The 11,635-nt window shown below is 42.7% G+C and overlaps 1 protein-coding gene across 7 annotated transcripts; it reads left to right on the plus strand.

Moving 5' to 3' along the window:
• The first annotated feature begins 270 nt into the window (after window positions 1–270).
• Window positions 271–2,557, plus strand: LOC147637350 (geranylgeranyl pyrophosphate synthase 7, chloroplastic-like). Of its 7 annotated transcripts, none has more exons than XR_015266026.1 (3): window positions 271–1,383; window positions 1,915–2,079; window positions 2,301–2,557. XR_015266026.1 is itself a non-coding variant. In XM_086799134.1 (2 exons), exon 1 carries the CDS (start codon window positions 344–346, stop codon window positions 1,373–1,375), a length of 1,032 nt encoding a protein of 343 aa, XP_086655260.1. In that variant the 5' UTR covers window positions 271–343; the 3' UTR covers window positions 1,376–1,383; window positions 2,301–2,557. The 7 variants fall into 7 exon arrangements, 5 of the variants coding, with proteins under 5 accessions (XP_086655260.1, XP_086655258.1, XP_086655261.1 ...); XR_015266027.1 differs by having other exon boundaries at window positions 1,918–2,079; XM_086799134.1 differs by lacking the exon at window positions 1,915–2,079.
• The last annotated feature ends 9,078 nt before the right edge of the window (window positions 2,558–11,635 follow it).

An 11,635-nucleotide genomic window follows, 5' to 3' on the forward strand; every position in this document is an offset into this window, starting at 1 on the left:
TTCGATTAAGATTGGCAAATCCACTCCAGCAGTCTTGAGCATGATGTGCGAATCCTGGATGCGATTGATGAGACGACTGGATGTGGATGCGAATCCTGGACACGATCGATGAGGCACTAACTTCGTTGCTGTGCCCGCCACGTGACCCTCCCAGCTCGCCACCACGTGGCAGCAAAGTGGGAGCTCTCAAATAAGGAATGTGTAGATCTCTTAAAAGTAATTCTCTATCTCTTAAAACTAATTCTCTACTCCTAAAAACAAAAAACTTAGGTTAAGAACTAATTTCTCAAATCACAACCCCCTGCTATAGACGATTGGCATGAGAGTTTTGTGAAGGGCGGCTATGGCGGGAACAGCTCTCATCAGAACCGTTGCATTCCTGACCACCAGTAGCGGCGCTTATTTTGGCACCCGCCAGGGCCACGGCCATGGCTATGGCTGTTTTCATTTTCCTGTGCGTAACCGGCCAATGATCACCCTGGCCATCACAACGGAGAAAGGGCAGGAGGTTCACTTTGACCTCCCCACCTTTCTGGAGGCCAAGAGGAGCTCCATCGCCGAGGCCCTGGATAAAGCCATCCCTGTCCGCAACCCGGTCTCCATCTACGAATCCATGAGATACTCTGTCTTTGCTGATTCCAGTAGGGTTTGCCCTCTTCTCTGCATTTCTGCATGTGAGCTTGTTGGCGGTTCAGAAGATCTGGCTATGGCGACCGCCTGCGCCTTAGAGATGGTGCACACGGCCTCGTTCATCCATGATGACCTGCCATGTATGGACGATGATGAACTGAGAAGAGGAAAAGCGGCGAACCACAAGGTTTTTGGTGAAAGCCTCGCCATACTTGCAGGAGATGCCCTCTATGCCTTAGGTGTCGAGCATGTGGCCAGAAACAGCACAGGTGTTTGCCCTGACAGGGTCCTCAGGGTTATTGCAGAACTAGGGAAAGCCGTTGGCTCAGAAGGTATGGTTGCAGGGCAATACCTAGATCTGGCCAGCCAAGGCAACAACCAGCAGCTTACCTTTGAAGGTCTGCAGGACATACACCTGCTTAAAACTGCTGCGTTTGCAGAATGCTCTACTGTATGTGGTGCTGTGTTAGGTGGTGCAGAAGAGGATCAGATTCAGAGCCTCCGACAGTATGGCCGTGCCCTAGGTCTCCTGTATGAGGTTGTAGAGGATGTGGCTGACCCAGAACATGGTGGGAAGATGCCGGAGAATTCCTCTTCCTCATACATCAGGCTGCTTGGTATGGATAAGTGCAAGAACCTTGCGAGACAACTGCACAGCCAGGCGAAATCACATCTTTCTAGCTTTGATACAAAGAAAGCTCTTCCTCTCCTATGCTTTGTGGATCAACTAGCTGAGAGAATGTGACTTTTAAGGTACATATATTAACCTTCAAACCTTTATTATAGAGGATTGGTGCAAAATCCTCCTTGTTTAGAGAGAGAGAGTTCATGTATTCTGTAAGAAGTGACTTTCGAGCTACAGCCTTTCAAACCTTCATTACAGACAATTGGCCTTATTTTAGAGAGAGAGAGAGAGAGAGAGAGAGAGAGAGAGAGAGTACACATGTCTGTGCATCTATTTCATAGGTTTTGTACTGCGTGCGTGGCACTGACCTAGATGTTGAAAGTACACTGCAATAGGTGTTTATATCGATATATTGAATTCATACAACTGTATATAGCAGGCATGAGGCCAACACTTGCTTTGCCGCATTGTCTGCTGTGTTCTGCTGTTGTGTGTGGCTGCAAAATAGTGCCGACAAGACTACAAGGATGTAGCTGGGAGGAGCTGCTTGTCTAGAAGTCACTGTTTGCAAGAGGATTATATTCACAGGGTACATTTTGTGATGGAGTGTCTTGAAAGGTATAATGTGGATGAGTTGATGGCTAGTTTGGTCTGTACAGAAGAGAGCCTCTCAATTTATAACTGAAGCCTTGTATCCCAAGGAAGAGTAATGATGAAGGTTGGAAAATCACTAAGATGTTCAAGGATGGAGGCTCGGGAAGCTGGAGGAAACATCAGCCCGTTTACATTGATGCTTGAAAGATCAGAGGGAGCCCCACCACTAAGTAAGATGCTTCATCTTATAAGTCAACATGTAGGCTGCTGGGTCCAAATTCCTAAAGGCTGAGATCGTGGGGTGGCACCTTTGTGTGCAGTCCTTACACAACAAAGCCATCAAATGTTTGAAGCTATTAGCATTTGGTGCTCATATTCATTCAATTCCTGTTTTGATTTAACTTATTGCAAAAGTACATGCCCCTCACTGTTGGATCTGTTCTCTTCTTAGTGCTGATTCAAGTGGCAAGACACTTTGTTGCATTATATACGACTCACCGAATATTGAACAGTTGGCCAGTGAAGGTCTTTGAACTTCTAGTGCTCATTCCGAGATAAGCACATCATGAATTAATATTTCGAGGCTTTCTTCAACCTCTCTTGTAAATCAAAAGATCTATGCAGTTTAATGATAGGTACTATCAAGATTATTTTTGTAAAAGTCAGAACAATGCTGATGAAAGAATGTTTCTTCTTGTGTGGTTAGGCCATGAGGTTTGTTGTTAAGTTCAGCTGCCCGTCCTGGTATCATGATGCTAATCTGTAAGACTATTAAGGTTGTGAGAGTGTTCAGCTGCCCGTCCTGGTATCATGATGCTAATCTGTAAGACTATTAATGTTGTGAGAGTGTTTAGCATAGAGAGAAGTGCAGTGTAGATCCACAAACACAAGCACACGTGGACAGTCCTAAAGCTTCTCTGTATCTTGTTTAAAGTACAAATGATGATCCAACCCAGTCCAGGTTTCTGCTGATCAGATATCTAGGAGTACACAACGATTGCTCGATCACTTTCTTGCTCTCCAAACGTTGGTGGTCCTTGGGTGCGAAGAAAAGCCTTGATTGCAGAGAAATCTGATGATTCCATTTGGGACTTGGTGGCACCTATTTAGGCATGGATTGGTTGGCGATGTTAATTAGCCCAATCAAATCTTATGATTGAGGTCTTGGGTATCCATGAATGGCCCAATCGATGACTTGTACTAGCCCAACATATTAGTGACTTGCTTGACTTTGTTGTTCAACATGACAGGAATTGTGCTGAACTTGCTCATACTGCTGTGAGCAGAAGAAGAAGGTGAAGAAAAAGAGAAGTAGAGGAAAAGAAGAGGATGGAAATGGATGAGAAGAAAAGTACAAGGGCAAAAAGAGATCAATGAGAAGTGAAGGGGAAGAAAAGAAAAGGAAAAAGTGAAGGGAAGTGAAGAAGAAAAGTACAAGGGCAAAAAGAGATAAGGAGAAGTCAAGGTGAATTAGTTCTTTTTTATTTAAAAAAAGAGAAGAAATAGAAGGGGGAGAAGAAAGAAGAAGAAAGGAGACCAAAGAAGAAGAGGAGCAAGAGTGGAAGGGAAAAGCAAGAGAAGGAGAGACATCAGCCTTCTTTTTACTCAAAGAGAGAGAGACGAGAGAGAGGCTTCCGGTATTACCAAGATAGAGAGAGCTCCAATTTTTTAAACTTAAGAGAGAGAATGCCCTAATTTTAATTTATTTCTTATTTTATTTGAGAGAGAGAGAGAGAGAGAGAGAGAGCCCTTGTTTTAACACCAAGAGAGAACAAGCTCCTATTTTTTTGAACTCTAAAAAAGAGAAACACAGCTTTGTTTTTTTTTTCTCTTGATTTTTTGTAAAACTCCAAAGGAGAGAGAAAGTGAGAAAGTATAAGGATGAAAATTTCTAAAACTCAAGTTCTCTAAACCGTGCTCTACAAAATCTAAAAATCCTCTGATGTAAGTTGCTTTCCTCCTCGTTTTTCCTCTTGTCCATTTATAGAGTCCTAGTTTATGCTTGAGTTAACCGAGCACTTGTGCACTCCCCTAACCTAAGGACATAACCCTAGCACAAGGATTGGAGAAACATTGCTAATATCAAAAACTTTCTCATGGCCAAATGCACTTCAATAAAGAAGCACACTGGTCTTCTTGATCAAATAGCCTAAATTGTGAGACAAAGAAAAGAATATAGTCGTTTGCTTGACCCCAAACTACTACAAAGTGTGCGTGCAACATTATATGTCACCATTTGGCCACTCGTGCTTTGTTATCATGCATGTACATTGGACTGGTGTCCATGGTAGTTGTATATGCTGGGGTACTGTGGACTTGGCTTTCCGTTGGAACTTGTGCCTTTGTGTACATGCTCGGAAATGCTTGGTGGATTGGTGTTCCATTGGGTCTGGTACCTCGTGTATTTACCTGGAGCACGTCTATTTTGTTATAGTCTCATGAACGGTAATTGTCCATACCAATGCTGCATTGCACAGCATCTTTATGTGCTTGCTTGTTGCAATTGAAATTGCATGTTCTTTTCATGCTTGCTGACCAATGTGTATTTCTGGGTAAGGGGACGCTCGCCCGCGAGCTGTGCGTGCGAAACTGTTTGTTGACATGGTTATGTGGCATGTGACAGGTGGTAAGTATTAGTCATATACCTAGCCTTAGGAGTTAGCACTAATTTATAAGTGAGTGTGTACACACTTCATTAAGTTTTGGGCGACCAAAACTCACTTATGAATTATGACCTGCTCGGTGTTCACACACACTGATGTCCCGAGGTGGACATAACCTAATGTCCACCGCCCAGACCTTATCCCCTTTGTACAAAGGAAGTAACCAGCCATGTGTCCACTCTAGCTTGCTCCACAAAGCACCTACTTGCCACCTACACTTGAGAACTCACCACCTCACTCTTCCTCCTCTCTCTAGAGATGGGCGCCTCCTTCATGAGGGCTGTTGGGGTGCATTTTCTGCACTTTCTCCTTCCCAACTCCATTTCCAAGCTTGCTAAGGTGTTTCTCAAGCTTCCAAGAGTGTTTCTGGATGCTAATCACTCTCCTATACACTCCTAATGATTGAAATTCAACAAAACAGCTCTCTTTATGGCTGTAATTTCTGGTCTTTTTGTTGAAAACCCTAATTTCAGCCCTCCTTTCTCAAGTTGAACCATAGGGGAAGCTTTCCCAAGGTTCCCTTCATCCTCTTGAAGACTTTTGTCGTCGCGAAGAAATGCGACAAATTGAAGATCTCATTACTCCAAGGACTTCCATCGCGAAGACTTCTGCTGTCATTGACTCTACTTGCAATTGGTAAGCTTTAATGCTTAAATATGGAAGCAAGTAGCAGGAGTGAGGAACCGGATTACAAGATCACATACCCTGTGTAGTGTTCTCTTGTCCTACGTGCTCTCTTGCAGATTGTTGCTACCATGTGTTGGTGGAACAATACAGAGCAGATGGTAGGGAACATGGGCACTTGAAAGGGTAGTGTGGGTTGCAAGTCTACATCGACAACCACTTGTTTGAAATATTGTATTCATATGCATTAGTATGGAAATCTGGTCAGAAATGCCCATGACACTGTACTTGATTCTCCGAAGATCAATATACTTTATTTGAGGGAGGGGTCGACCGTTTCGGCTCATTGTGTGTCTCTTGTCAATTTAGCAATTTACTTCTTGTATTAGAGCAAGTGTCCATCAAATCTTAGTGTATTTAAGTGTATTAATTAGCATTGTGTTCAACCAAGTTACATTGGTATCAGAGCATACGGTTCTCTTTCACTTCTACCGTGAGAGACGATCACCGTGAACACTAGCTATCTCTACACTTAGAGCATTATGTGGACAGCCATACAATGAATGTCGGAGATGCTAACACAACATGCAGGGACAATGAAATGCATGCTTCCAATGCTTTACAGGATGAGCAAACTCATGTGGTGCACAATAGGGAACATGAATATGTGGGACAGCCGTCCTGTGGCAAAGAGAAGATGCAGGAAGAAGAGTCCATAGACTTGACGGTTGAACTTACTCGTATGCAAGCTCTTCTCCATGCACAACAAGAAGAATTGAATCTCTACCGCCGCAAGGATCCATTGGTACGTGACCACACCTGTGAAAGCACTGAGGCCCCCCCAAACCTGGATGTTCCATGAGGCAATCCGCATATCTAGTTTTTGTTGAAGGCCAAGAAAGCTGAATCTTATATGGATCATGCAATGGCAATGATTGCTCAAGAGTTGCACATGCAATCGAGGGATGTAGCACGTGCATACTTGGCTCGTACCGAGGATGCCTATGCAAAAAAGGCAACCATCCCACATGTCTTGGAATCCCCACAGGTGCCCAAACAAGAACTTATGTCTAAGAGGATGAATCTCCATGCTATGGGAGAGGAACAATCAGTGACTTCACGCCATGCAGGAATACCTTATGTAGCCCGTGTGTTGAAATATACAAGTGAATAAGGTGTGTGCGGGAACAAGCCCTTGGCAAGAGGCTGTAAAAGAGAACCTGTAAATGTGATAGAACCTTTGAAAAGGTGAGAAGTATCTACTGGGAGAGAATAAAGGGTAGCATGAGGAGATTTAGGATGATGGAGATATTCTGGGAGAGGTGGAGAGAATCAAGCAAAAGAGGTGGCGTGAATCAAGGAGAAATCAGTGGGATTAGATGCCTGGATGTAAACCCTATAAATTGAGGCATTGGCCTAATGAGAATTTGCTGGTTTTTTATTATCCATGCCTACATTAAGCTATCAGTTAATTGCTCACTAATCACGTCCTGATTATCATCCTATCTCTTTGTTAATGATGTGATTCTAGCATTTGATCCACCATCGCTCATCACATTGCTGCAAATTTAACATGGTATCAGAGCCAAGCTTAGGATTCATCTGTTTTTTGAGCTTAATTACCTTGTTAATTATTCTACTAATCATGATTAGGAGTTAATCCATTTTTAAGTCTATTTTCAACTAACTTCTACACCCCCAGCTGGTGGAGGAGCTCCCTCTCCCTCTAGGCTCAACATTAGCTCAAAAGCTTTCAGCCATAGCTAGCCATACTCATTAGGCTCTAGCCCATTCAATCAAACCGCCGGCACAAGCAAAAGAAAATCGCGATTTTTTCAGCACTTCTTTTTACAGAAAATGGAGATCTTGTCTTCCACAGATGCAATGGCTCTAATTTCTCTTGGCCCTAGGGGTTTTCAAGGGTGCTCTACAAGCTGGTGAAGATAGTTTTTGATTTGATCAAGTCTACAGTGAGATCCAAGCTCTTCATTAAATCTACAGGTGACTTTGGTAAAACAGAGATTAAGCATTCAATGTTTGGTCAAATCTTGTGTTTCTTGGCTTAATCCTCTACTGGACTAATTGCTATTCATGGCCTTGAAAGGATTTGAGCTCATTTGAACTCTAAGGCCTCGAATCTAGACTCCCCGCATACTCTGTTTTCTGCACACAAAACAGAGGATTAATTTGCTAATCAGTGATTAATCAACACTAATCACTATATTTTGGTACAGTTGAGGGTCAAATTAACCATACAGATCCCTATAACTTCAGATTGCAATTCAGAGATGGTTTGATACTCCAACCATTTTGTACAGATTTGTTACCCTTGGTTTAATGTAATTTCTGGTGATTTTATGCTGATAAATCTATTGTAATCATCACCTAAACACCAGATTGAGTTGTAAAAGGGTAGACACTGCCCTTGAATCTTGAAATTGGATAAAGAGGTAAGACCCCCTTCACATCATCATGAGTACGGCACAAGAGATAGCCAAATTCAATGGGGAGCAGTTTTACACATGGCAGACAAAAACCATGTATCTGCTCATGAGGAAAAACCTGTGGGGGCTAGTTGAGGGAAGAGATGAATGCCCAGAGGTGAGAGGGAAAAATGAGTGGAAGAGCAGGAATAAAAAAGCATTGGGACTTATCGCACTCAATTTAAATGATGAAATCATTCATCACATCACAGGGATACAATGGGCAAAAGATACATGGGATGAACTCAATAAATTAGTTGGCACACAAGCTAAAAATTTAAAGATAAATCTGTTAATGCAATTCTACAAATTGGATATGAAGGAAAGTGAACCTTTAATCACACACTTGAATAGATATAAAAGCATTAAGCAACAACTGGCAGCTATTGGCAAAAAGGTAGAAGATGATGAGGCACTAGTAGTGCTTGTGAAGAGTGTGGACAAAGGTGAATATGAAAACATTGTAGCAACATTAAAAAATGTACCTGAATTGAAGCTACACGAGATAGAAGGAGCGCTACTAGAGCAAGAGACCAGAGGCAAAGAGAAGAAATGGCTGGACTCAACAGCAGGAGAAGAAGAAGCATTCTTTACCCAAGGATTCTCTCGAGGACGAGGACGAGGAAGAGGCAGACTAGGAGGAAGGACCTTCACTTGCCACAACCGTGGGTGGAAAGCCAGGACACATGGCAAGAGACTGCTACAGCAATTCCAGTGGAGAAGGAACGCAATCGGCAAACTTCATGGAGGCTCCTAAGGAAGTGGCGTCAGATCATCTTTTCTGAGAGAGAGAGAGAGAGAGAGAGAGAGAGAGAGAGAGAGAGAGAGAGAGAGAGAGAGAGAGAGAGAGAGAGAGAGAACCCCACAACCCAATGTAACCTGCCCCAACAAAGTAAAACCACCTCTGAGCCACCGATGATGTAGGCCATGTGGTAGATGTATGTGTGAGCACTTTAGTCAAGGTCACGGGCACTTGTAGTAGCCTTGGACACATAGAGAGAGACAGTGTCAAGGACTATGAGTTTAGGGACTTGAGGCACTGGTTGCGGACTATCAAGTAAGAGGGAAACTTGGTATAGGGTCCAGGTATGCTAGGAGTATTCACTTGAGCCTGTGTGTTGAAATATACAAGTGAATAGGGTGTGTGCGGAAACAAGCCCTTGGCAAGAGGCTGTAAAAGAGAATCTGTAAATGGAGAGAACCTGTGAAAAGGTGAGAAGTATCTACTGGGAGAGAATAAAGGGTAGCATGAGGAGATTTAGGAGGTGTGGAGTTATCCTGGGAGAGGTGGAGAAAATAAAACAAAAGAGGTGGAGAGAATCAAGCAAAAGAGGTGGAGTGAATCAAGGAGAAATTAGTTTGATTAGATGCTTCGATGTAAACCCTATAAATTGAGGCATTGACCTAATGAGAATTTGCTGGTTTTTTATTATACATGCCTACATTAAGCTATCAATTAATTGCTCACTAATCACATCTTAATTATCATCTAATCTCTTTGTTAATGATGTTGATTCTCATTGCTCCAAATTCAACACCGTGAAGGATACAATGTTTATGGCAGTGGTTAAAATGTATGTCAAATGCCATTGCCGACGGAAAATGTGCATGCACAACACATGCATTATGGGCTGCAATTTTTTGTTGGTGCAGGTATTCTGCATATCTCTCATGCCACTCATGCCTTCGAGTGTGCTCATGAGGGAGAAGCTATGGCTAAAAATGTATCAATGCATGTTGAGGGGCCAGCCATGCCTCATGCTTACAGGGCACATGTATCTATGCCTTATGCATCAACCTTTGGTCCTAAAAAGATGCTAGTCCTCACAGGGGTTGTCCCAATGGACAAACTTGGGGGAAAACATGTTGAGATGCACGCACATGCATGAAAGTCTCGTGATTTCAAAGCCGGAGACAAATCTATGAAGTTTGACACATATCATGGGGAATATGATGCATCAAAGGCACTTGCTTTTATTGCCCACTTCGATATTGCTTTCAGTGATAAGGATTTCACTCAAAAATCCGTGATCCGGCATGTAAGCATGTTCATGAAAGGCACTGCTGCCCATTGGTGGCTCACGGAGAAGCTCTCACCGAATCCTGTTAGATCATGGGAAGAGTTCAAGGAGAGGTTCTATGCTCAATTCTTGCCTCCCAATGCATTGAATAAGATAACAATGAAGTGGGATTGGGTGAAGCAAAATGAGGGGGAATCGGTAAATGCATATGTACAAAAGTTTTGGAAAGTGCTTTTGGAGGTGTCTCCATTTATGCATGTCACTGAGGCGGAAAGGTAGAGAAGGTTTCAATCGGGATTGTAACCTGTGTACAAAGCGGGACTACAAATGTATCCTAGTCATACCTTACACAAACTAATCGTAGCCACCACTGCCACCGAGCAATTGGAACTCAAATTGAGTCAATCAAAAAAGGCTAAATCCTCATTTCAAGGCAAAGAGAGGGCTGTCCAAAACCTGCAAAATAATGGACAGCCACCTAAAAAGGACCAAAAACCAAGATAAAAATGGTCCAAAGGCTAAAAATAACACTATCAAGAAGCATCCCTTCAAACTGAGAGACTATGGTCTCACTCCGAAGCAGAAAAAGAAATATATGAGTGAGGGAAAATGCTTTACTTGTGGTAGCACCGAGCATATTGCAAAGGCATGCCCAAACAAGAAGAAGCGTGATAATGCAAATGCACCAAAGCCTAATGTGCACATGGTTCCGGATGTGCAGGGCAACACTTCACATGATAGCAAAGACACGGTTGTATGTAAAGCTTGGGGACGGCTCAAGGATCAGCCTGCTTTGTTCATGTTTGATGATTGTGCATCTGAAAATTTCATATCCACACAGATGGCAGCTGCTTTGGGTATTGAAATAGTGGAGGACATGGGTCCTCAAATTGAAGCAGGGGGGCTGCCTTTGTTGGTAGAGAAGTGCAGGTCATGCCTATTTTTGGCAAGTTGCGCATACACATTCAAGGCTATGTGGATCATGAGGATTTTCTTGTGGCGCCTTTCAATGGCTGGGATGTATTGTTTGGAAAGCCTTGGCATACACGTGTTGATCTGTGCAAGGCTTACAAGACCAACAGGATCACCTTCATGCATAAAGGCCGAGAGCATGTAATTAATGCTGGTGAAGAGGGTGATACTATTCCCCTTGTATATCATGTACAAATTAAGAAAGTAATGAAAAAGAGTGTTTTTGCGTACTTGATTTTTGTACGAGATGATGTTGAGGAAAATAATGTACATGTAAACAACTCTTAGTGTAATGATAGGCTAAAATTTTTGCAAGAGCACAATGATTGTTTTGCTAATGAGTTGCCACCCATACGATCGAAAGATCATCGCATTGATCTTGTGTCGGGTAGCTTACCACCTAATAGGCCAACATATCGTGTAAGTGCATCCCAAAAAGAGGAGATCATGAAGTAGGTGAATGAGCTTCTTGAGAAGGGTTTGGTTCAGCCAAACTCTTCCCCATATTGTTCACGCGTCCTCTTGGTTTAAAAAAAGGATGGATCATTTTGTATGTGTGTGGATTATAGAGCTTTGAATAAGCTTACCACCATCAAGAATCGGTTTTCGATTCCACGCATAGACGACGTCCTTGACAAGTTGGATGGATCGGCATGCTTTAGGCGAATTGATCTCAAGAGTGGGTATCATCAAGTGTGTGTAGTTGCCTGAGGATGTACACAAAACTGCTTTCAGGACTGCATTTAAGCTTTATGAGTATCTTGTTATGCCTTTTGGTCTTAAAAATGCCCGCTACATTCAATAGAATGATGGATCGCATATTTCGTGGGTATAGGAAATTTACAGGTGTCTTTTTTGATGACATCCTAGTCTTCTTGAAGACCGAAGAAGAGCATAAGGCTCATTTGGCCATTATTTTTGAAGAGCTCCGTAAGCATAAACTCTTCATAAATGCAAAGAAGAGTGAGTTCTTCTTATCATAGATACATTATCTTGGGCATATTGTGTCTAAAGATGGAGTGC

The sequence above is a fragment of the Cibotium barometz genome, chromosome 6 (genome assembly GCF_041138505.1).
Source record: "Cibotium barometz isolate CiBa-2024 chromosome 6, ASM4113850v1, whole genome shotgun sequence".
In the NCBI taxonomy this organism is placed as follows: domain Eukaryota; kingdom Viridiplantae; phylum Streptophyta; class Polypodiopsida; order Cyatheales; family Cibotiaceae; genus Cibotium; species Cibotium barometz.

Excerpts from the sequence above, each read along its gene's own strand:
- LOC147637350 (XM_086799134.1), top strand. The coding sequence starts at position 344 with ATGGCGGGAACAGCTCTCATCAGAACCGTTGCATTCCTGACCACCAGT.